This window comes from Bos javanicus, chromosome 11 (assembly GCF_032452875.1).
Source record: "Bos javanicus breed banteng chromosome 11, ARS-OSU_banteng_1.0, whole genome shotgun sequence".
Lineage (NCBI taxonomy): Eukaryota > Metazoa > Chordata > Mammalia > Artiodactyla > Bovidae > Bos > Bos javanicus.
The window spans coordinates 46,862,881-46,888,871 of record NC_083878.1 but is presented as its reverse complement, the minus strand read 5'-3'; the positions used below and the strand labels follow the sequence as shown (position 1 = coordinate 46,888,871).

General features: G+C 48.5%; 1 protein-coding gene across 5 annotated transcripts in view; it reads left to right on the top strand.

Annotated features, from left to right (window-relative positions):
* Positions 1–13,012: 13,012 nt before the first annotated feature.
* Positions 13,013–25,991, top strand: part of PAX8 (paired box 8) — a 65,234-nt gene continuing 52,255 nt past the window's right edge. For 3 of the 5 annotated variants that reach the window (XM_061432592.1, XM_061432589.1, XM_061432588.1), the window contains exons 1-2: positions 13,014–13,116; positions 13,459–13,565. In XM_061432592.1, the coding sequence (XP_061288576.1) occupies positions 13,541–13,565 (25 nt within the window). In that variant the 5' untranslated portion in view covers positions 13,014–13,116; positions 13,459–13,540. Of the gene's footprint in view, positions 13,117–13,458; positions 13,566–25,991 lie in introns of all 5 variants that reach the window. The other 2 variants (XM_061432591.1, XM_061432590.1) reach the window with 1 other exon arrangement.

The window sequence follows — 25,991 nt, the reverse complement described above, 5'->3', positions numbered from 1 at the left end:
CCATTAGGCCAGGAGTAGCATGGCACCCCACTGCAGTACTCTTGCCTGGAAAATCCCATGGATGGAGGAGCCTGGTGGGCTGCAGTCCATGGGGTCACTAGGAGTCGGACACGACTGAGCGACTTCACTTTCACTTTTCACTTTCATGCATTGGAGAAGGAAATGGCAACCCACTCCAGTGTTCTTGCCTGGAGAATCCCAGGGACGGGGAGCCTGATGGGCTGCCGTCTATGGGGTCACACAGAGTCTGACACAACTGAAGCGACTTAGCAGCAGCAGCAGCAGCAGCATCTACAGGCTTCCCTGGTGGCTCAGTGATAAAGAATCTGCCTGCAGTGCAAGAGACTTGGGATCGATCCCTGGGTCAGGAAGATGCCCTGGGGAAGGAAATGCCAACCCAGTCCAGTATTCTTGCCTGGAGAATCTCATGGACAGAAGAGCCTGGCAGGTTACAGTCCATGGGGTTGCAAGAGTCAGACATGATTTAGCAACTGCTGCTGCTAAGTCACTTCAGTCGTGTCCGACTCTGTGCGACCCCATAGACAGCAGCCCACCAGGCTCCCCCGTCCCTGGGATTCTCCAGGCAAGAACACTGGAGTGGGTTGCCATTTCCTTCTCCAATGCATGAAAGTGAAAAGTGAAAGTGAAGTTGCTCAGTCGTGTCCGACTCCTAGCGACCCCATGGACTGCAGCCTACCAGGCTCCTCCATCCATGGGATTTTTCAGGCAAGAGTACTGGAGTGGGGTGCCATTGCCTTCTCTAGATTTAGCAACTAAACAACAACAAATAGCAATATATATTGTATCATATATAGTATACTTAGCATTATGTGTTGTTGTGTCGTAGATACACATAACAATACTAATAATACAGGTAATACTGATGAATATATTCAATGAAATAAATGGATAAGGTAGCCTTTATTTACTGTAAAGTTTGTATCAGTCTACAGTATTACTATGACTTCTAGGGTTTCAAAGTACTTCCACACACACCAGTTCATAAGAGCCAACCCAGTGAGATTAGTGAGGAAGATATCCTGAAGAACTTTCTACTGAAAATGAAAAACTATGGCATAGAGATATTGAGTGTTTTTTGCTCAGGACACATTTCTAGGAAATATTCCTTTTCATTGGGACTTGAAAGCCAGTACACTTTCCACCTCCCACTTCAATCAGTTCAGTTCAGTCGCTCAGTCGTGTCCGACTCTTTGCGACCCCATGAATCGCCCCACGCCAGGCCTCCCTCTCCATCACCAACTCCCAGAGTTCACTCAGACTCATGTCCACCAAGTCGGTGATGCCATCCAGCCATCCCATCCTCTGTCGTCCCCTTCTCCTCCTGCCCCCAATCCCTCCCAGCATCAGAGTCTTTTCCAATGAGTCAACTCTTCACAAGAGGTGGCCAAAGTACTGGAGTTTCAGCTTTTAGCATCATTCCTTCCAAAGAAATCCCAGGGCTGATCTCTTTCAGAATGGACTGGTTGGATCTCCTTGCAGTCCAAGGGACTCTCAAGAGTCTTCTCCAACACCACAGTTCAAAAGCATCAATTCTTCGGCACTCAGCCTTCTTCACAGTCCAACTCTCACATCCATACATGACTACTGGAAAAACCATAGCCTTGACTAGATGGACCTTTGTTGGCAAAATAATGTCTCTGCTTTTGAATATGCTATCTAGGTTGGTCATAACTTTCCTTCCAAGGAGTAAGCGTCTTTTAATTTCATGGCTGCAGTCACCATCTGCAGTGATTTTGGAGCCCCAAAAAATAAAGTCTACCACTATTTCCACTGTTTCCCCATCTAGTTGCCATGAAGTGATGGGACCAGATGCCATGATCTTAGTTTTCTGAATGTTGAGCTTTAAGCCAACTTTTTCACTCTCCACTTTCACTTTCATCAAGAGGCTTTTGAGTTCCTCTTCACTTTCTGCCATAAGGGTGGTGTCATCTGCATATCTGAGGTTATTGATATTTCTCCCGGCAATCTTGATTCCAGCTTGTGCTTCTTCCAGCCCAGCATTTCTCAATATGTACTCTGCATAGAAGTTATAAAGTTGGGGACACCAAGGCCCAGATAAAGCCAGTAACCTCCCCAACATCCCATAGCCTCAGTCTCAAGTCTAAGACCCTGTGTGTGTTAGTTGCTCAGTTGTGTTGATTCTTTGCCACCTCATGGGCTATAGCCCTCCAGGCTCCAGGCTGTGCATGGAGCCTGGCAGGAATTGTGCAGGCAAGAATACTGGAGTGGGTAGCCATTCCGTTCTCCAGGGGATCTTTCCAACCCAGAGATCAGACTTGGGTCTCCTGTATTGTAGGCAGATTCTTTACCATCTAAGCCACCAGGGAAGCCCAGCCTCCTGACTCTCAACCAATTCTCTCTCTCTCTTTTCCTGTCCTACATAGAGGCAGATATTCTTTATATAACTTTCCAACCACCCTCCCCCCTCCACTCTCTCCTGGTCATTGTTTCTCTGTTACTCAGTCACAAGGGTACTATCTGTGTCCAGATCAGAGCGGGATTTGAAATCCAAACTCCTCAGCAACTTTGAGTGCATGCTTCCTCTCCCTCCCATCAGCCCATCAATCACAGTCTGGGTCCTGGACCAACATCTCCGTTCTCTCTTGTCTGATCTGTCACCAGACAAACTTCTCCTGGGCCATTGGGAAGTTTTGAGAAGAGCCAAATGTGTCTTCCCTTTTGGGGGGAACCTAGGTCTGAGTCCTCCAGAAAACATAGGAAGATAAGAGGGCTAGCACTTACATTCAACCTGGTTTTCATAGGACTGCAACCTATCACCACCAGACCCAGGGTGAAACTGAGAGTCAACAGGTGACCATGACAATGTTTCCACCACCCCATCCCCATCATGCCTTCTCTCCACCTCTGACGCTCCCATCAGCCTGAAGGGAATTATGGTACCGGAGCCTCTCCCCACCTGCAACCTGGACTCCTCCAAGTCTTTCTCACACTGCACCAGGAAGAACTTTCTAAAACAGGAGTCTGGCCACTCTTTCCCCACCTCCCCCACTAGAATCTACTTAGAGATGTCCCTTGGCTTCCCTGGTGGCTCAGAGGTTAAAGCGTCTGCCTGGAATGTGGGAGACCAGGGTTCGATCCCTGGGTCAGGAAGATCCCCTAGAGAAGGAAATGGCAACCCACTCTACTACTCTTGCCTGGAGAATCCCATGGAGGGAGGAGCCTGGTAGGCTACAGTCCATGGGGTCCTAAAGAGTTGGATAGGACTGAGCGACTTCACTTTCACTTTCACTTTGCTTTTTAGGATACAGTCCAAATTCCTTTTGGACTCCTCTGATCCAACCCTGCACACTTTCCCAGTCCTATCCCTCAGCCCTCACCATACCTGTGCACAATCATGTTCACACACAAATTCTATAATCACACTTTATTTTCCACTGCAGGCTTCCCAGGTGGCACAGTGGTAAAGAATCCACCTACCAATGTAGGAGACACAGGTTTCATCCCTGGGTAGGGAAGATCCCCTGGAGAAGAAAATGGAAACCCACTCCAGTATTCTTGCCTGGAGAATTCCATGGACAGAGGAGTCTGGTGGGCTATGGTCCATGGCATTGCAAAAGATGTGAACACAATTGAGCAGCTGAGCATGCATGCTTTCTTGCTATAGTGAATTTGGTTCCCTAAGAGCGCCTGCCAAACCCCCTCCCCCTGCCCCCAGTCTCTGGATCTTCACATGCATTATTTTTTTCTCCTTATGTCAGATTATTCTACTTTCTCCCTTTTCTCTGTTTGATTGGTTCTACCTTTTCCTTCGGGTCTCTGCTTACAGGTCCTTTTTGAACAACTAAGATTTTGTGAGGTGCCCTCCAGATTTTTTTGCTGCTTATAATTCCCACTCTCCTCCCCACCCCATCACAGCAGGCAGCACACCTGCCTTCAGACCTGTCTGTTCATTCCACAGGACATGATTCTTGTTCTGGTCAGCATGGTATTCCCAGGTCTCGGCAGAGTACTCATCACTTAACAGATGCTCAATAAAGATTTGTACAATTAAATACATGGAAAGGAAGCACTGGGGTCACAGGAATAGGAACAGAAAGAAGGAATACGAAGAGGGTTGGAGGGAGGGAAAGAGAAAGGGCTATCTTGGTGAAGTCATCCAGGCATTATATTCAATATCATAACTGCTTCAAATCCATCATTCCTCACATTTCTTAAAAGTTTGCAGTTCACCCCACCCTGCTGATAGGATGTGAATATTATACGTATTTTTTTCTAAGTATGCAGAACCTGAGAATCAGAGTGGGTGAGTGACTTTCCCAACATCACACAGCTCAGAGCAAGACTGTATCATAAACTCAGGTCTCTCCCAACTCCTCAGGCTCCAGAATAGAGAGACTGAGTCCCAAGCATGGGAGTCCAGCTCTCTCTTGAATCTTGAAGGAGAGAATGTAACACTGAATTCAGTCACCCAATTTGACCTATGAAGGTGGCTTTGATCCCAGTGAGCAGAAATGCAATTATTCCCTGATTAGATTGGGGCAGTCCAGAATATGCTTGGGAGGAAGAACATTCCCCAGCAACATCTGTACACCATGGAGGATGCCAATGACCCTGGATGAGGAAATCTCACAGGTACCTTCTTACTTCACCTGACCTGCTTACCTTCCATCTTGAAAGGGATATTCAAGGGTCATGAAAAGAGAAGCCAGACTAGGCTTGAAGGAAGCCAAGTAGTTCATCCCTATTTTAAAGGTGTCCACCCCACCCTGTGCTCCCATAATCCCACTTGTCAGTTCCAGTTTTTCCAGGAAAATATCCACATACATACACAAAGAGTTCATTGAACAGTTCTGATGAGAACCCAGATGAGTAATAAATATCCATCAAAAGGAGGACAGTTGCTTAGACTCTGTCCCATTCACATTTTGGACCCTGATGGAAAAGTTCAAAAGGACAAGGCAGAGGTGTCAGTCTTGAAATGCAAAGATGTTTCAGATGTTACTAGTGAATAATCACAACTTGCAGAGCAAAACACTTTCCGTATGCTACTAGGCAGAGTGAAACTTACTTCTGGTATGCTACTACACATGCTAAAACATACACTCCAAACAGAGGTCATTATTTCTACAGTTACAGACATTAGGTATGAATAGAAGAACAAATATTGAAAAGATAACAGGGTTACCTCGGGCTAAGGGCTGGAAGAAGGGAGACATTTATCATTTCTGTTTAAATTATTTATGACCTATTATATGTATAAGCTAAAAGTAAGTAAATAAAAACAAAGAAAACTAGAGAAGACACTGGCTTATCAATAAATCTGAAAGTGACAGATCAGATATCTCTGCCAAACTCCCCTCTCCCCACCCCACTCCACCCCGGCCACCAGGGAAGCTGAAGCCCGTGCCTGCCCCTCCAGGAATGATGTCTTATGTTCTGGAGTCACAGGAACAGAGTCGGGGAGGAGAGTTCTCTGGTTGAAGAATTTGGCAGAGCTGGTCTGGTCTATGAGCGCAGTCTCAGGGAGCCCAGCGTGGGTGCACAGCCCAGATGAGGGGGGAAAGGGACAAAGCAGCTCACATGTACCTGGTGACCTTGTGCTCCGGTTTTCCCAGGAACCTGCAAGTTCAATTCTCCTCCCCAGTGCCATTCCCCCACTGCTCTTAGGAATCTCTCAGTGTCTCCTCGTGTCCTGAGTATGGTGACAGTGACACCACCCCCCGAGGTCCATGAGTAATACTCTCTATCACCTGTGTTGTGACTAGGTTTTTTGCTTTTGTTGAGGCAGGCATACAGAATCTCAGTTCCCTGACCAGGAACTTGGAACACACGCCCCCTGCAGGGAAGGTGCAGAGTCTTAACCACTGGATTGATAGGGACGTGCCTATGACTAGTTTTATTTCCATTCTAGTAACCATTTCTGAGCATCCTTTGTGCTCCAAGTGCTCTGTCTGACTTAAGCATCATAACAATATGAGAGAAGTACCCTTATTAGTCTCAATTCTCAGACTTAGAAGCTTCAGCTCAGGGAAGTTGGGTGCCTGGCACAAGATCATGCAACCTGTACAGAGTGGTGCCAGAGCATCACATTTGAGCATCAGATTCCCAGCCTGGAAGAGAATGGTGACTCCTACCCTTTCTCTGTATGATGGAAGGGCAGGTGTCAGGATCTGAGTGGGAAAAGATCCTTCTCTAGGACTATGGGGTCTCTCCCCCAACCCCCCAGAGTGAGCCTGAGAGAAATGATTCTACTTGGAAAACTAAAGTTTCAGAGTAACAAGATGAAAGTTTGTAAGGAGAGAGGCGATGTGGATGAAGTGAACAGGAATCATCAGGCCCACAACTTCAAAAGAGAGGCATTAAGGATGAAAAAAAGGACATGCTACCTTACATAAAGACCACATGCCTACAAATGGAAAGAACTTTTTAAGAAGTTTCAGAAAAGATACAGATTTTTTTTTTTAATTGGAGTATAGTTGGTTTACAATGCTATGTTAGCTTCAGGAGTATAGCAAAGTGAATCATTTCTAGGTTCTTTTCCCATATAGGCTATTACAGATTATTGAGTAGGGTTCCCTGAGCTATACAGTAGGTTCCTATTAGTGATCTATTTTATATACAGTAGTGTGTGTATGTCAATCCTCATCTTCCAATTTATTCCTCCACACCTCTCCCCCAGTAACCATAAATTTATTTTCTACATCTGTAACTCTGCTTCTGTTTTGTAGATAAGTTCTTGAGGATCTATTATACAACATGGTGACTAGAGTTGATAACACTGTTTTATATACTGGTGGCGCAGGTGGTAAAGAATCCGCCTGCCAATGCAGGAGATGCAAGAAATGTGGGTTTGATCCTTGGGTTGGGAAGATCCCCTGGAGGAGGAAATGGCAACCCACTCCAGTATTCTTGCCTGTAAAATCCTATGGACAGAGGAGACTGGCAGGCTACAGTCCATAGGGTCACAAAGAGGTGGACACGACTAAGTGACTGAATATACAGACACACACACACACACACACACACACACACACACACACACACTCGCAAGAGAGTAGAACTTACATATTCTCACCAAAATAAACAGACGAATGAATGAGATGATGGGTGTGTTAATTAACTAGATGGTGGGAATCCTTTCACAGTGTATACATATATCAAATCACTGTGACATACGCCTTAAATATCTTATGATTTTATATGCCAATTTTATTTGTCAATTATATTTGTCAATTATACCTCAATAAAGCTCAAAACACAGGGGAAATAAAAAGGGAAATCCATAGGTAGATGATTAACTCATTATTGCCACAAATGTGTTCTGTGTCCACACTTTGCTAAGTGCATGAAAACTCAGTTAGGGAGAAAGGTAAGACTCAATATGACTTCCACCTTAATTTTTTTCATTCTTTCACTTACCTGGCCTGTCTGTAAATCTCGGCAGTGTAAATCTCATTACTAAGGGTCATGCTTTCTCCTATTAAGCCACTGATGGCCCCTGAAACTGACAAACAAAACAGTTTTTCTAGTTTGCTTCTTCCTAGTTTGTTCCGATAGCTTTCTTGGAGCTGTTAAAGCTGTCCTTCCCTGTAAACAGCCTGTGGGAAAGTGGAGGGAAGGCTGTCTCAGGTCAGATGAGCCCAAGTTCCCATCATGGCTCCACTGCCCAGCCATGGGATGATCCAGAGCAGCCACTATGCCCATGTTTCCCCAAAATTCAGTTTCACTGGCTGTTGTGGAAAATAAATAGGGTTAAATGTAAGGCATTTGACAGTTTCTGGCATTTAGTAATACTTCGTAAATAATAGTAGATTTAGCCGTTGTTCTTAGAAGGAAATGCATGTTCAGCGTTCCATCAACATAATGGTGTGTCCCCTCCTCCTATGGGGACCAAAGAGGACCACATTGTTGGGACAACTGGAGCCTAAAGACCAAAAACGGAGAGGCCAAAGCTCTGCTCCTCCAAACGCAGGGGAGTCAAAGGCTGTAGAGTCTGTGGAAGAATGCAAGAGGTCTAAACAGGAAGAGAGTTTTGGGCCTAGCCAAGGCCCAAAGCATGGCAAAGTGCCCAGGGTTACTCAGCTTAGAATGTGGGAAGCCTTCCAGGGGGCAGGTGAAGGCTGGAGGCAAGAGGCAAGTTAAACCTTCCAACTCCTTCTCTACCCCTCAGCTTCTCCCCTCTCCTCCCACCCTATCGCAAGGGTCTCAGATCCTTTCATCAGGGCCCTGGGCACTACCAGGCTCTGTTCTATGGTTTGTGCCAACATCAGACACCTCTGGCCTTCCAAGGCCACAAAGAACAAAACCAACCCTGAATCTGATGAAAAAAGTCTCAGACCTGGTTTTTCCCCTTGGCGCCTCCCCAAGGACAGCTGTCAGGAGGACAGCCCACTTCAGTGCCCTGGCGTCCACCTAAGAGGATTCCTGTGTCCTGACCCCCTCTGCTCTGGGCTGGACTCTGGGGCTGGGCCAAAGGGAGGGCATTCCTGCCTGGTGAGCTGCACTTTTCTTCTGTGGCAGGAAAGTTCTCTGGCCCTGGGAGTTTGATCTCACCCTGACCACACCCTGGGATCCAGAACCTTCCTTTCTGATGGGAGGTAGTGTAGGTGCTGGGGAATGAGCGAACTAGGCTGGAGTGAGCAGAATTTCTAACATCTAAGGCCAGACCTGGGTCCCTTGTGTTTATTTGGACATTGAGTCAGCCACCTACCAGCTGGGTAACCTTGGAAATTGTACTTGCTTTTCCTGGGGCTCAATATTCTCATCTGCAAAATGGGTGGCAAAGAACCTAGGTCATTATTTACAACTTTTTAAAATACTGTTAAAAGCAGGGGGAAAAAAATCTGACCTCTCTCTGCTTCCCCAAAGGAGATTCTTTCTTATTAAACCCTGAAAATATCAAGTCTCCCGCTCCTGACCAGCCCAGGTAGCAGCCACCAGGTGCTTTGGGGTAGGCAAAGAGCTCCAGAGACCTGTGCCCAGGACACATCTCCAACCCCCAAAGCAACTGGACAGATGCCAAGGGTGGCTTTTTCCAAACTGCCTTCCACTTTCCTTTCCCCTGCCAGGATCTGTATTTGTATTTCTGGGTTTTGAAAGCCTGGAGGGTGGGGGGAGGAGAGGAGGAGTGCAGGGCAATTAATGATTGAATCTCTGGCACAGCCACCAGGAGGCCTCAGGGCATGCTGTTGGCCACTTCCTGAGGCATGGGGGACAAGGTAAAAATCCCACCTGGCTGTGACACAATTGGACAGGTCTGAGAAGTGAGGAAGGGGGAGACAGTGGTGCCCTGAGCACTTTTCAGGGCATCAAAGCTCTGCCCTGGCGCCGTCCACCCCCCGCCCCCCCCCCCCACACACATGCACTGACTCTGTTGTCCTTTTTCTGGGTCAGAAACTATTCATTGCACCCCTCACAGACACCCCCAGCCCCAGAGCATTCCCTACACCCACCCTGTACCCACAGCATCAGCGCATGCTCACTGGCCCTTTGCTGCCCCACAGCTCACCTGTCCATCACCCAGTGGCTCACATGGCTGTTTGACGAATGCACAGTGCTGCTGGGAAAGGATGAAAGGAACCGACTTGCACAGCAAAATTTTAGAGGAGCTTTAACTCTGCCCTTCTTGGAAGTATTGCCTGGCCTTTGTTGTCTAATAATAATTAACTTTTGTACAGAGCTGCAGTTTTCACAGACCTCTTACGTTCATAATTCTATTCATCCTCACAGCAAGGCTAAGAGGTGGGTCTCACCCTCCTCACCCCTTCATTCGCATTGCTACCCCCACCCATATGCTACAGAAGAAAGTAAGATTCAGAGAAAAGGAATGGTCCCATTTCACACAGCCAGGGCTGACACGCTAGCCTTCTAACTCAGGGTAGGGAGCTGCTGTTTCTTTCCCAAAGGATGCTCTGTAGTCCTGGGATTGTTTACCATGTAGGGGAAGGTGGCATAGAGGGTAAGCAGGGGGCAAGGATCTCCCCAAAGACTGTTGGGGGCTGGGCTCTCCTCCTCTGGATGGAAGAGGTCTTGGGTCCCCTCACCTAGGATATAGAGAGGTGATAGGGAGAGAAGCCTGTGGACCACTCTGGGGTTCAAGGACCTGAGCCAGCAGGTTGCAGAATTCCATGTGCACCCAACCCAGAGACAGTTTAAACTCTGAGCTTCTTATAAAAGACCCCAGACCACCTTTCTTCCCTACTATTAGCTGACATGACCAACTCATTCTGGTTTCCCCACGACAGTTGGGTGTTTTAGCACCCCAAATCCCACATCTAGGGAATGTCCTTGGTCTCATCCCCAGCTGAGTGGATTTCAGCTGAACTGTGGAAAGACAGACCCCCTTTGGAAGGTTCAGTGGATCAACTTGGAATTTAAAAATCTCAGAAGACTCACGGGGGTTAGGCAGCCACCTGGGATGTATATTAACCTCTTGGAATGTTGAACCACAAGACAATTCATTTCCACAAAGAAACACTCAGATCTGTGGCCACATCTGCCAGATTTTTAAAGGAAACCAGAGTTAACTCTCTCTTCCCTATTGATTTTCATATCGGCAACTAATTACATTTTCTTGGAAAAACACTGTGTTTAAAAAACCATAACTGGGTTTAAACCACAGATTGCCAGATGATAGTCTCGGTGTGAAAGGCTTATGGACATCAAATCTGAGAAGGGCAGGAGAAGGTGTTGGGTTTTGAAACAATGTCCTAAATTTTCCATTGCTCTGAGCATCTTAGTCAGCATGCTAAATTTATTTGGAAATTGTAATTACATCAAAGGAAGGCTTGAGATGTTCATGCTTAGCTAAAAGGATCATGGAATTTTCCTGTTTGAGAAAAAAACTGTGATAAAAGCCATTTTAAAAATTATATGTATATAATTATATATATATATATATATATATATACACAAACTTTGTAGAGCAAATGGCATGCATGCACCGTTGCATCTGACTCTTTGTGACCATGTGGTTTATAGACCTCTAGGCCCCTCTGTCCATGGAATTTTCCAGGCAAGAATAATGGAGTGGGTTGCCATTTCCTCCTCCAGGGGAACTTCCTGACCCAGGGATCAAATCCAAGTCTTGCATCTCCTGCATCTTTTGCATTAACAGGTGGATTCTTCACCACTGCACCATCTGGGAAAATTATATATGTATATATATATATATTTTTTTCAGCTTCTTCATTTTGCAAAAAGTCAGGATACTGGTTAATAACCATTTCCTTGGCCTTGGTTGAAAAGAATTAGAAAGTAGCAGGGAACCCAGGCCTTATTTCCCATTGTAATTAGAAAGCAGAACCAGACCCAGAGGCAAAGGAGCTCACTGTGTTCTCACTGCCTGTTGGCTCTTGGCTTTGGAAGAACTCGTCCGTGGTGCCTCCTCCTGGTAACCCACTGTCATCCCAGTCTGAGGGCGGGCTGTTCTCAGGTGTGCAGATGTGCAGATTAAGTTGTCATATTAAAATGAATTTTTTAAAACACGAACTCACAACTGGGACCTGAATGTTTCAATAACTTGCTGTTTTTGTCCTCTGAGAAATTTTTCTAAAAGCAGAGAGGGAGAAGGGGCTTTGTTTTGCTGAACAGGAGGAAAGCATTGGCAAGACTGAATACGTGCATTTTTAAGGTTATTGGTACCTGTCAGCCCCTCGGCCTGGACAGATCTTCTGAGGTTTGCAGAACTGTTTGGGTGAGGGCTTGTCAGGCTCACCCTGGATGGAGCACTGCCCTCCCCCAACCCCAGGCAGGAGGGGAGCTTGGGCGGACAGTCTCTGAGAGGCCTCCACACTCCACAGCTCCCCTACAGACAACAGGGCAGGCACCAGAGCAGCAAACTGGCCGAGGCAAGGCAGAGGGGTCTGTGGGACCTATACCCAGGTCCACTTTCATCCCGACACCCTTCTTTTCTCTCTCTCTCTAGGGTGAGAGTGGATTTAGGGGGAGGTCTGACTACAGAAGCAGAATATCTGAACATTGTGAAACCACAGAGCAATCTTAAGTAACAATTTTCGAGAAGCACTTAAAACAATAAAGCACCAATTGTTTTTTGTTTCAAGTCACATGTAGGGGTGGAGGATCCATTTCAGGACATACATACTCTTTTTCTATTCATAGAATGATTCATTTCTGCTAAATCCAGAAAAAGCAAGGCTGGGCAGGAGGAGGAAATGGATTAACCTGAAAGCTTTTGTGGGGTGTGTGTGTGTGTGTGTGTGCGTGTGTGTGTGCTATTCAAACACGTGCACACACACTCCTGCATTACCCCTGTTTTCTCTGCCTCATCCCTTCCCTCTCACCCCAGTGGCTCTGGCCTCTGCATCCCAGAGCAGCCCTTCCCAGTTACAAGCATCACTCTCCCCCCAGCTGTAACCCTGAGTCCAGAGCAGGCCTGAGTGTGGGAGCACCCTGCTGGTGCTGTAGGACATTGGTTCACCCACGCAGCCATCCCTGTATCTGCTTCCTCAACAGAAGAGGAGAGCAATGAAGGGGAGGAAGTTTTCGCCCCCACCAAGGGCTTCTCATTTCCACCCAGAGAGCCCTTCTTATCCAACCCTTCTTACCCCTGCTCCCCTGAGGCTGCTGATTCCTGCAGACAAGTCAAAGGTCAGCTCACCCTGTCCCTTTCTAACATACTTCCAGGTTGAGTTGTAATCTAGGCAATCTAGGCCCTCAACTAGGCCTGTCCTCTGAACTCTTCCCCCAAGTTCAAATTCCTCAGGGAGCAAGAAAGGTGGCGGGCTTCACTGGCCCCAGAGGTTCCCAGAGACCCCTGTCCTCAAGCTCTAAAGCCTCCATCGCACACTCCTCAGATCTTTCCAGGCCTGCTGAGTTAGGGCTCAGCTGCTTCTCTCTCCTCTCTCCACTGGAAACAGAAGCTCCAGCGAATGTTTCTAACTCCTGAGTCCACTCAGCCATGTCCCCCTTGCAAAATCCTCCCCTTCCCGCACCCAGCCAGCCAATCGGCGGCCTGCGAGCCTCTCCAGACCCATCTCTCCGGGCCCTGGCGGGATAAAACCGGTCGGCGATGCCGGGTGGATGGGAACAAACTTCGGAAGGAGGAGAGACACGGGGTCCAGGGCACCCTCGAGGGCGGACCCGGGCAGTGAGGGCCTGTGGCCGGCCGGCCAGGTATGCCGCCCAGGGTTTGGCTGAAAGCTGAGTGGGAGACAGGGGTGATTCGAGAAGGGAAAGGGTCCCAGGAAGCCCAGCAGCCTTTTCTCTCTCAAGTTAAACTGGATGAGGCTGGGGCAGCCGAGAGGAGGGCAGCGGGTTAGAGTTTGGCGCTGCCCAGCGGACCCCAACGCCGGCTCTTCCGGACGGGCGCATGGGTTAGGCCGGCCTGAGGTTGGCCACTCTTCGCCTGAAAATCCTGCGACCCCTGCCTGGCGATGAAAGCCTTGGGGTAAGGCCTGGGGAGGAGGTCTAAGGCGGAGGGCCGGAGTCTCATACCCGTGCCCCGGGTCTGTGCAGGGCAGCGGCGTGGCGGCAGGCGCGGCGCGGACCTGCGTGAGGAAGCCCTGAGCCCTCGGCGGGCTGCGAGCGACTCTCCGGGATGCCTCACAACTCCATTAGATCCGGTAAGAACGCGGCGTGGCCGGGGACCCCCGGAGCCCCCGCGTCGCTGTGCGTCCGTGCGTGCGCTCGGGTCGGTGGGGCTCGCGGCTCACTGGACCCCTTGCGTGGGGGCGCAGCTGGGAACGCCTCGGGCCTGGCTCTCCGCAGCGGCCGCCTCGCCACTCTCTTGGGCCCTGAGGTCCCCCTCGGCCCGGCGGAACCGACCTCCCCAGGCCTGGGTTTCTGCGGACCACCGTGAGGGGCGAGGAGCTCTCCGTGGGGTCAGAGGAGTGTCCTTCGTGTCCCATCCGCCTTTCGCCTGGCCCGTCAGAGTGGCCATCCTGCGCGCTCTCAGGCCCTACGCCGCGCCCCTGCTGGACTTGCAGCTCCCCTGCTCCCGACCTCTAAGCCCTCGTCCCCGGGTGCGCGCAGCTGTCTCCTGAGGCTCCCCGGGCGGGACCCTGAGCCCCGCGCACCTCTCCAGCCCACACGAGAGGAGCCCGCGGTCCGGGGCCCGGGAGCCGTGAGCGCACTGGAGGGCTATCGGACTCCTTGCTCAACACCGGTCAGAAGGGGACCCGCGTGCGGGGCATCCGGCCGGGCGAGGACTGAGCCCTCCGCGGGCCGAATCCCGCTCCCCACCGGCATCCGGGTCCACGGCCTTCAAAAGCGCTCGGGGTCCATAGCCGCGGCGCCGACTCTCCGCGACCTCCGGGCTAAGGTCGGGGTGGTCTGTGCCAGGAAGGAGCCGCAGGGCTGGGGCTGGTCGGCACAGTGGGCATGGCCCGCCGGGCGCTCAGCAAGTGTGGACAGCGAGCCGGAGTCACGGCCCGGCCCGCGGTGATGGATGGAGCCGGGCCAGCCGCGGGGAAGGCGATTTATGGGGCCAGGGCGCAACGCTATCGATTTGGGCCGGTGGAGTGAAAGGAAATCAATATTTCAGATGAATTCTCGGCGAATATGAAGTCCCGCTCGGCAAGCGGGACATTTGTTATAATAAGGAGGGTCGCATCGGGCGCTGCGCGCGGCTGAGATCTCAATTTAGCCCAGAGCGCCGCGCTGCTCCGGGACTGGAGGCGGAGGATCCACCGGCACAGGCGCGGGGACCCCGGTGAACGCCCGAAGGTTTCTCTTTCGGGTTCGCTCCACCACCGGAGACTGAGTCAGCAGCACGCTCCCTCCCAGTCCCGGTGCCCGGAGGTGAGCGAGGCCACCGCGGTCCTGGCCCCGCTCTGCGGGCGCCCGGCCTTCGGGGGAGCGGAGTGGAAATCTCACCAATGCTCCCGGGAGCGGCGGGGTCGGCGAGCCAGGAGACCCAGCGGAGCTCCTGGCTCTCCTTACTCAGCGCCCAGGCGTCACAAAAGCTCCTTGACCACTTTCTGGGACCAGGACCAGGTTTTGGTCTGTTAGTCTTTAGCCTAATGCGGGTATAACGACACACGTCACCCTCGCCTCGGAATCAGGACTGGTCTCCCAAGCCGGCGCGGCGTCAGGTGCCGGATCCCACGCCAGGCTGGTTCCGCAGCTTCTGCTCCGCTCCGGGTTTCTTTCTACCCAACCCTTAAGCCACCGCCGACCTTCCCCTGACCGCTCTGGCGATGATAAGAGTGGGTGCTCTCTCTCGGTCCTCGAATTTACAGTCCTGGACCAGACCTTTTCCTCTCTGTCACTGCGTGAGAAATGACGATATCGCGGTCCCTCGGGTTGGCTGGATTTTGTTTTCACTACTGATTGTTATTACGGAAGCGCTCGTTAGAATACATGGAAATCAAGAGGGAAAGAAGAAAGGGCACAATTTATTTTTACTTTATTTTTAATCAGCCCCAAACCCAGATGAGGAGACCCTGCTTTTCCATTAGCTCGGAAGCAATCGCCCTTGGGTTTGGGGAGGGAGCGGTTTCGCCCCTATCGCAGGCGGGGCCTGGGACGGAAGTATATTCTCTGTTTAGAGGGGACTTCTTCAATCCTCTCCCCAAAACGAATAAAAAAAAAAAAAATCTGAGAGAGGGAGAAAGGCTTTCTCCTATAGTTTAATTTAATGCTAGTGAAACAGAAGAAAATTGTTTAAAGCATAGCTCAAAAGATTCAAGGCTGTCCCCTGTTTCTTTTCCAAATCCTCTCTAGGTAAATTTGAGTGAGAGACCCTCCGTCTTTCTAATCACTTGACACCATTGTCTGTATTTAGAGCTAAATTCACAAGCTGAGCCCTCCAGTTTTTTTATAAGCCCATTTCCCTCATTGGTCTTAGAGATTTCCTTCTTTCTCCCTTTCTGAGTTCATGGCTCTGCCTGGACTTTGCCTGGAGAAGCCTTCTTGAAGCTTTTCCCTGGAGCAAAATGGGGCGAAGGCGGCCGGCGGGACGTTTTCGCGGGAGCGAGGCCCAGCGCACCGTTTCAGATAAAACGAAACGCGCTGAGAAAAGTTTTGCGCGGCCTCTGCCGCCCCCGCCACTGCGGCTCACCCACGGCTGATCTTGCTTCGCAGAGGGATCTTTAAAATTTCCTTTTTCCTCCCTACTGTTTTATTCTGAAGGGATGTGGAGAGCGAAGAGTGAATGAGTCTGATTTGCCGATGGTCAGCGATGGGATGAACGGTCCGTAAAATCCACCGGGAGTTTTGTAGCATCAAGGAACAGAGATCCTGAGCAAGAACTTTTCTTTAAAGAGTAAAAGATGCCACATAAGTATTAGAATGTAAACAGTACTACATGCGTGAGGAAGAGGGCTCAGTAAAAAAAAAAGCAAGCAGGTTGTTATTAAAAGTTATGCACAGTAACTTTTCAGAAATCCTCTTCCCCCAACTCCTGAAAATATATTATTCAAGAAGATGCGACTTTCCATTAAGGAAAGAGCGTTTCTCTAATTTCCTTAGATCACAGATGGAAAGCCCCCCATACCCTCCTCTCGGTTTTAAAAAGGAGCAAAGGAAGCCAAGAAACTGTTTTCTTCCCAGGTTTCTTGCCTGGGTTGAAAATAAGGTCTAGGGATGAGAAAAGGTCTTGAGGAACATAAAGAGGTATTGGGGTTCCTCAATTCATCTTTGTTTGGAGATGGTCCATCCTCCAACCCTCCTCCATGCAAGTTAATTAGGAGATAATTTAGCTACCTTGTGAATTAGTTTTAAGATAAGTATCTTTTCAAGCTTTGTCACTTTAATTGCCCCACTGATTGATAAGAAGTAATTATTTCTAATTGACACTTTTTTGATGTCTATTGGAAGCATTTATTTGGGACATTTTCGGGGTGGAAGGAAAGTTAATTAATTTTATCAGTCTATACCCAAAAGGACTTTACCTAATTTTACTGAAGAGCACAAAGGAAGTGGAGGGAAAAAAAAAATCAATCTCAGAAATTTAATTATTAAGAGATATTTTGGTTCAGAGGAGAGCACCTACCATTATAACTACATGTCAAAACTTTCTATTTACGGCCTCGAATCTTGAATTTTAATATGGCATGTGTTTTATGTGTATGCCTTTTCCCAGGAATATACATCCCTTTATATACTGACTTCATTTTGGAGGTTACTCAGCTTTGTAATTAATTTTTGTGAAAAGTAAGATCAAGGGAGTTCAGTACACTCAGAATAAATGGTATCATTTTTGTAAGAGCAAATTGTAAGAAAGATTTACTAACCGTCATCCTTGCTCTGTAATTATTGATAGAGTTGGGTATAAAGGTGAAACTTTACTTACGGTGACATGACTTTTCATACCTAAACCTCAAACCTTGGAGTAAACAGTTTAATCATTCACATCCCCTAGAATGTGTTCGTGTGAAAGAAAAAGAAGGGAGAGACTAAAGAGAAAAAGACACTGAAAGGAGACAATGAGGGAGGGGAGCCTAGAAGGGAAGAAGGTGATTGGAGAGGAAAAAGAAAGAACTCATTTCAGAAATGAAGGTGGCCAGGTACTTGGAAACTTTGCCATTCAGTATAAGGAAATCAAAATTCTACTTTAAAACACGTCCTTTTGAATATGATCTCAACCACAGTCCCTAACCCCTCACCATCACCAGAACCCCCACTTTTTCATGCATAAAAAGGCAGGATCTTTGGGGAGTGGCTGGTCTGAATTTGGGGTGTCTAGATACCAAAGTTTGGATTTGGTGCCCACGAAAAGGAAGCAAGAAAAGAGACATTGTGCTCTGGTGGCTTATAAAAAGATTTAAGTGTTGTTTATTTTTATTATTAAAGCTCCTGAGATCGTTCCTAGTTCTGAACCCACAATCTTTTCCGTGGATTGACTTGTGACTCACTGACATAGGAAAACATTTCCACATTAATCCAAAGTGGAGACACACGCTCCTGGACACCCACGCGTGCCTGAAATCAGAGCAGTTTCATCAGACAAGATACTGTCCTGTCAGGTTCTGTTCAGCCAGTGCCTATTTCCATCATTTATGTTTAAAATCTTGTCTGCTTTTAATGATGTTTCTCCCAGATTACGTGGAGCGACAAGAATGAGGAAACATGTTAAATGAAAAGAAATTTAAAACTTACAAACAGCAGATAATATCGCATACCAACCTCACTATTAGTGAAACTGAAATAATGTATAAATAATGCAAAAAAAAAATCAGCAAGGGAGAGTTTAGTAATGGAAAATTCCCCTGCAATTAAATGAAAGAGTAATTTAGTGGAGATATGCCTGGATGAATTAGCATTTATTAATTGGTTCTCATAAAAACAATTTGTGTGTGTATGTTTGGGGGGAGAGTGTTTAAAGTATGGATTTTTCATGGGAAAAATTCCTCAAATATTCATATCATATTATGTAGCAATCACAGTCTATTTTGTGAAAAATTCCAGTTCTCTCACTGGCGAATTTCACCTGCACACAGAGAGAGTAGGGGTAAGGAAGAGAAACTCCTTGAGATCAAAAGAAGGAAGCGGGGTTCCTTTTTCTCTTGGGACATTTTCCGGCATGAAACCAGCTGGCAGAGCCGGCTCTGCTTGGGAACATCCAAACCGGGTCCTGAGAGGACTCCCAGGTGACCCATCTCCTTTGGGACATGACTAAGAAGCAGAGGAGGCTGCTCTGTGGCTCTGCCCACCGCAACCCCACCCCAGTCTGCTCCAGCATCCTCACCAGCTCAGGCAGGAACTGCAGTTTGTAATCTCAGCGAGGAGCTTGCTAGGGTTGACTGATGCGGGGATGTGTTTACTTTCTCTTGCCACAGTTGGTCTGTCTTCAGTTCTAAGCATTTTAAAGCTGCTCTATTTATCAATCCAAGAGGTACTGACTTCTCAGTTGCGCTGAGAAAGCTTTGAGCTCCGAGGTTCTGAGTACACAAAGAGATAAAAGACACAATTTCATTTAAGGGGGGGGGGATGATTTTAAAAGGAGGCGGGAGGGGAACGTGCCCCTCCCATTCCAGGCTACCTTTGCTTTTGTTTTAGTTGAGATTGGGCGAAAGACTGTGTCTCAGCCCCCAGGAGCCTTCACTCCCTTCAGAGATACAATTTGGGGGTGTAAAGCTCCGTCAAAATAGAGGAGGATGCAGCCTCCCACTCAGAGCTCTTTGGTGGGGAGGATTCTTTCTAGAACACCTTGGCTCAGGTTCTTTTGGAGACGAAGTTAAAAAGACATTCTGCCTAGGAAGTAGGTTCGATGCCTGCTTCCAACAGAGGTGCTAGGTGTTTCTTTTTTGGAAGAAAGAGTATAGAAAGCACAGTCCAAAGGTCTCCTGGTTCCTGAAAACTTCACCCTCCCAAGGGAATCTCAGTTCCTCCAGTCCATGGTGAGTGACCCTAGGATAGAATTTCTGGATCACGGTGGAGTGGGCAGGAGCATCCACAATTCCTTATTTATCTGTGGTCTTAATTATATACTGGGTTGTCCCTGATGGCTCAGTGGTAAAGAACCCACCTGTCAATGCAGGAAATCCAGCTTCGATTCCTGGGTCGGGAAGATCCCCTGGAGAGGGAAATGGCAACCCACTCCAGTATTCCTGCCTGGAGAATCCCACGGACAGAGGAGCCTGGTGGGCTACAGTCCTTGGGATCGCAGAGTCGGACACGACTGAGCGACTAAACATGTTGTGTTATGTTTAGTCACTGAGGTCCAGAGTCAGGGCTGACAAGTCTTTGGGGGTTTCTTAAAACCCCTCCAGACCCCTCCCTTGGTCAGGTGGGCCACATGAGCAAATGTCTCTTACCGGCACTATGGATCAGAAAAATCGTGGTAGAAAGGTTTCTGTTTTAAACCACCGTTGGTCACTGAGTATGGGCTTTACTTTGACTGGGGCTTCTTCCCCACGAAGGACAAAGGGCCTGGGTACACACCAGTGTCTCCTTGCCGTGGCGTGTCTCAGATCAAAGGGAGGAAAATTCAGGGATCCTCCAGTGACACGTGGGTCTTGTTTCTGTGTTAATGCTGGAGGATCCTCCTGAGGTCCTGAATCCCATGGAAAATGCCAAGGATCATCAAGGCTCCGCACAGCCTGCCCACAGCAGCGGCAGCTCTGCCCATGCCTCATTCATATCCAAAGAAAGAGATGCACCACACAGTGCTGAGCACGTCGTGGCACTTAGTGAGCCCTTGGTAAATGCAAGTTCTGATTATTTTATCTCTGAGGGCTATTACAGGTGTGGAATTCTGCTGGGAGAGAGCATATCCATCATCTTGTTTAATTCTCAGGAGCCACCAGGCAGGTGTGTTACGGACATTTTTACAGAAGAGAGGAGCACTCGTGCTCAGTGAGGCTGATGTGTCTGCAACTCCCTTTCCACTGCCTTCTTTCTCGAAGTCCAGCTCATCAAAACTCCCCGCATCACTAGATGGCTTCACGCCTGCAACTCTATTGGGAACTTAGGCCAGCATCTTGGGTCAGGAGGCTCAAGGATTCTTACCAATAGAGACAGATAGAACCATCAGTCTGTTGGCTTGGTTTCCTTATCTCTGTCCCTAAAGCTCCAACTCAGTTAAAACAGACTATTCTCAGTCTTCCCATCTGCAAAATGGGGGCGGTGGTCCCTATCTGGATGTCCCTCCTGGAGGTCCTGTGAGGAGGAAGAAGATGGTCAGCCACTCAGGAAAAGCAGAGAGAGGGAGCTTTCTTTTAACACATCCCCTCCAGTGCTGCCATGTTTCCACCTGCATCAAAAAAAAAAAAAAAAAAAGCAGCTACCCACGAGAACCTCAGAGCTCCAGTGGTGCAATCTGTTAATGCACGGTACTTATACAGCAGTACATGCAGAGCAATGCCAAGGTTGTGAATTGAAGTCTCACCTAGAGCATGACCCTTTGGGCTTCCCAGGTGGCACTAGTGGTAAAGAATCTGCCTGCAATGCAGGAGACCCGGGTTTGATCCCTGAGTCAGGAAGATACCCTGGAGAAGGGAATGAGAACCCACTCCAGTATTCTTGCCTGGAGAATTCCAGGGACAGAGGAGCTTAGCGGGCTGCAGTCCATGGACTTGCAAAGAGTCAGACACGACTGAATGACTAACACTCACACAAGTACCTCCATAAATTGTAGACCATCAAGGAACTTGCTCCCTTGGCATCTCCAAACCCCACTGGGCCTGCCTGCTTGGCTACATTTCAGAGACTAATAGATTAGTGGAAATGATGGACACAGGTTCAGAATTACTGGGAAGACCAAACCACAAAGTCAGGGATGGTTGCTCGGTGCCCTCTCCACGGGCAGCAAGTGGGGAGCCCCTAAGATACCAGATCTTATTTCCCTAAGTTTAGGTTCATTCCCTCTTCTGCTTCCTGAGGGTTCCTCTCACTCAAGAGTTCAAAATTAAGTCATCTGCTCCTTTGGAGCTTCAGCCAAGGTTCCACTTGTACCAGGAGCTGGAAAGGGAGTTGTTTTGTCCCTTTTTGCTGTGGAATGCAACTGCCCAGCTCCTGGCTGATTGCATTTCTCAGAAGCAGACCCATCTTTGATTTAAGCAGAGAAAGACATGGAGAGAGAAAACTACTTCTTCCCTCTCTTCCTTTTTAAATTTTTATTGGAGTATAGTTGCTTGACAATGTTGTGTTCATTTCGCTATACAGTAAGGTGAATCAGCTATACCTATCCATATATCCCCTCTTTTTTGGATTTCCTTCGCATTCAGGTCACCACAGAGCATTGAGTAGGGTTCCCTGTGCTATACAGTGAGTACTCATTAGTTATCTGTTTTATACATGGCAGTGTATATATGTCAATCGCAGATCTCCCAACTCATCCCACCCAGCCCTTTCCCCCTTGGTTTCCATACGCTTGTTCTCTATGTCTGTGTCTCTATTTCTGCTTTGCAAATAAGATCATCTCTACCATTTTTCTAGATTCCACATGTGTGTATTAATGTACAATATTTGTTTTTCTCTTTCTGACTTACTTTACTCTGTGTGACAGTCTTCTACGAATTGTGCCTTTTGCAGAGACATGGATGGGCGCCCCCTTCCTTTCTAACTCTGTTCCTTTTTTCTCCTGTCCTCAGCTCCAGCACTCCTCCGTGTTCTCTTCTGCACTTGTTTCCCTAAGTGGCCTTGGAGTGACCTGAGTCGTTAGTGCTAATTAGTCCACTGGGATGTATTGTACTGTCAGGCCCACATAGCAGAGTGGTCGGGAGCTGGTTGGGTGACGCATTTGAGGGACAAACAGCTTAATCTGCTGTCATCGTATGAACTGCATGTTTGCCCACACCCAGGGCCCACTGTGTGTGTTGCATTTTGATTCCTTAGCTTCTCTGAGAGAACTATTATTCCTCAGATCAATTCAGGGGCAGCTGTGAGGTGTCAAGAGGGCGAAGGACTTTTGAAGTCACAGTGAAGCCAGGTCCTGTGAATGAACGCCTCTCCATCTCTGTAGGCGGTTGGGGGTGCCTCCTCAGAGGCTTTGCCCGTGAGCCTGACCCTGCTGCTTTCTTGCTGTGTGATTTTAGGCAAGTCAGTTGTCTCCCTGGGGACGAGTTTCCTCTGTATAAAAGACGGGCATACTGCAGGATTTCTAGGAAACACTGAAAGTGAAACCAGTTTCCTCACCTGGCACATAGCAACTACTCAAGAATTTTCCCATTCCAATACATGGGTACCCGGGGAGAAGAGTCCCCCCAAATTCTCCGGGACAGATGCTCAAATATGACACTGTTTTAGCATTTCCTGTGAAACTCTCCGTGTGTAACTCGAAACCCTGTGTCAAAATTTTGCTCCAGTTAAGATTTAGGACAGGGCTTCCCTGGTGGCTCAGTGGTAAAGAGTCACCTTCTAGTGCGGGAGACACAGGTTCGATCCCTAGTCCAGGAAGATCCCACATTCCACAGAGCAACTAAGCCTGTGTGCCTTAACTATTGAGCCTGCCTTGTAGAACCTGGGAGCTGAAACTACTGAGCCCACGTACCCGAGAGCCTGTGCTCTGCAAGAGGAGAAACCCCAGCACCGCAACTGAAGAGTAGCTCCTGCTTGTCACAACTAGAGAAAAACCGGCGCAGCAATGAAGAGCCAGCACAGCCAGAAATAATAAAAATAAATTAAGGGGAAAAAAAAGATTTAGGACAGACATGTTAATATTCTACTTGGACAAAATCATAGACCTTCAGTCTAGGGGTGTTGGATTAAATGAAAGGATTCATGAAAAATGCTGACTCAGAGGCCTGTGGCTATGATCAGCTGCTATCCCAATCCACTCTGAAAAAGAAGTCCTTGTTTCCTTTTACCAGAAAACCCAATCATCGGGGAAGCAGCAGGTTCACGATAGAATGGGCTGTCTGTGGACTTTATATTGGCATCCAGAACATTCTAGGGTTTTGGTAGAATTGGCCTTAGAAAAAGGATGAACTAGAGTGAGCGTGCATCTGTGATGTGTGTGTAGCTGAGATAGGACCAAAGGGAGATGTGCTTTGAGTGCGTGTGTGCACGCTGAGTTGCTTCAGTTCTGTCCAACTCTGCAAATCCGTGAACTGTAGCCCGCCAGGCTCCTCTGTCCATGGGATTCTCCAGGCAAGAATAGTGAAGTGGGTTGCCATGCCCTCCTCAGGGGGATTTTCCTGACCCAGATAGAACCCACATCTCCTGCATACCTTGAGTCCTGATTCCTAATTGATCCAGAACCATACGTTAAAAAAAAAAAAAAAGAATCTTCTGTTTTCTTTCTCCTTGTCTCCAGCCCCACCCCTACCTTCTGTCTGATATTTTCCTACTTTGTGTAATAGTAATCCAGCTTTGGCACCATAGCAAACCCTGGTTGACATTTAAAAGTCTGGAATTAGCTAAGCAAGATATTTCTGACTCCAGCTCTGTTGTGCTGTTTCCCTTGAACCTGAGATTGTTCTTGATGACTGTCAAAGTGGAGATGGCAGGAATGGGGTGATTTCCTGACAAGTCCTTGGGGCAGCTGGCTGTGACTTCCAATTGGAGGAAGAGGCTGGGGGAGGGAGGATGTTGGGGCAAGAGAGGCACTGAGGTCAAGCTGGAATCTGAAGGTCAGAACTTTCATCCAATTTCACAAGCCCTTGTGGATGCTACCTGCCACATGCAAAGCATCATGCCATTGCTGGTGGCACCCAGTGCCAGGGTAGTCCAGGCAAATGACAGGGGTGAGAGGCACCATCTCGGGGCAGGGAGCTAAAGTCTTGTGATTCCCTGTCAAAGGGGTCAAACACACAGTACCAGGGCTGAAAATAATCAGACAAAACAATTCAGTGTCTGGACGAGAATTGCAAACTAAGAACCCAAGCAGTGGGAGCACCAAAGGTCATTTATCGCCAATAGCCACCCCAGCACAATCATGTGGTTGCTGATAACAGATAAACCTCATCTGGCCTTCTGGAGTCTGATTGATCTCTGGAGAAGTCACTGTTCAAGAAAGGCAGCATGTGAGGCTGTTGCATCAGTCAACTCCATGACGGTCTACACTGGGGCTCTGTGTGCCTGGCCAGCTTGTAGCAAAATGTTGCAGAATTGTAGGTGCAAACAACATGGACCAGATCAGAACTTTGCTGGACACATCTAATGCTTAACCCCCGTGTGTTCAGAGATTTGCAGATTTTATGAGCCATCTCCCTTTGGGCAGAGTGACAAGACCTGGGTCCTTCCAGTCCCTGTGTTCTCTGGTGATATGAAAGTGAAAGTGTCAGTCGCTCAGTTGTGTCCGACTCTTTGCAACCCCATGGACTGTAGCCCACCAGGCTCCTCTGACCATGAAATTTTCCAGGTAAGAATACTGGAGTGGGTAAGCCATTCCTTTCTCCAGAGAATCTTCCCAACCCAGAGATGGAACCGGGGTCTCCTGCATCACCAGATATGATAACACCCCAGAGATCCCACAAGCCGCTCATCTCCTGCTGACCTCAGAGTTGTCTGGATGGTGCCCCCAACTGGAACAGACATGCTCTGGGTCTTGGGGTTCACCCTCTTGTTGAGTGTCACCCTCTCTAGAGTCTTCCTGGAGCCACACAGTTGCCACCGATTGCTTCATCACAGTTGCTTTCCTCGGAGTCTGACTGGTCGGCTTGGCTGGAAGGTGTCCATCTCCCCAGGAAAGCTTAGGCAGGAGCGTGGTGAGCCCCTGCCTATGCTGCTCTCTGTCCCCACCTCCCGGGAAGTCACTCACTGTCCTACCGTGTACACATGATTGCGCACAGCCTTCTATTGTTTACAGACTGTTTTCTGTGTGTTCATCAGTCTGCCCTGCATAGAGGCCTGGGAACCACTTTACCCTGGATGTTTTGTGTGTGTGTGTTAGTCACTCAGTTGTGTCTAACTCTTTGTGACTCCATGGACTGTAGTCTGCCAGATCCTCTGTCCATGGGATTCTCTAGGCAAGAATACTGGAATGGATTGTCATTCCCTTCTGCAGAGAATCTTCCCAACCCAGAGATCGAACCCAGGTCTCCTGTAATGCAGGCAGATTCTTTACTGTCTGAGCCACCAGGGAAGCCCCTTCCCCCTGGATGGAGGTGGCCAAAGATACGGGTCCTTGGAGGCTCAGCACATGTGGTCTGAATCCCCTTTCAGACCGTGGGCACCTGTGTGACCTCAGGAGCCCCTCACCAGTGAAGCAGACCCATGATTCCTGCCTCAGTGGGCAGCTGGGGGGCCTGCTGGACCTCACATCCATGATACATACATCTCAGCCATCCTCAACCCATGCTGCTCAAATGTCACCTCCCCCTAGAGCCTTCCACGGTTCCTCTCCTTCTCCCCAACATCTTTAGTACCTTATTTTTATGGCAGGTTTCGCAGCCTACTTTGTATAAGAATGTCTGTTTCTATACCTCTCTCCTTCTAGACTTGAGGATGGCATGTCACAGAAGCCTTGTAGGTTCTGTTCCATCAAACTGGCTACCTAGACCAGAGTTGTTCAAGGCCAGGAGGGTGAGGCCCTGTTGCCCCATTTTACCGACAAGGAAACTGAGGTCAGACAACTATGCCATGTCCCAGATGGCATAGGTTAGTGGCAGAGGAATGGCTCCATGTCTATAACTGGGACTCTTGTGATATGGTGCTCCCTTCTG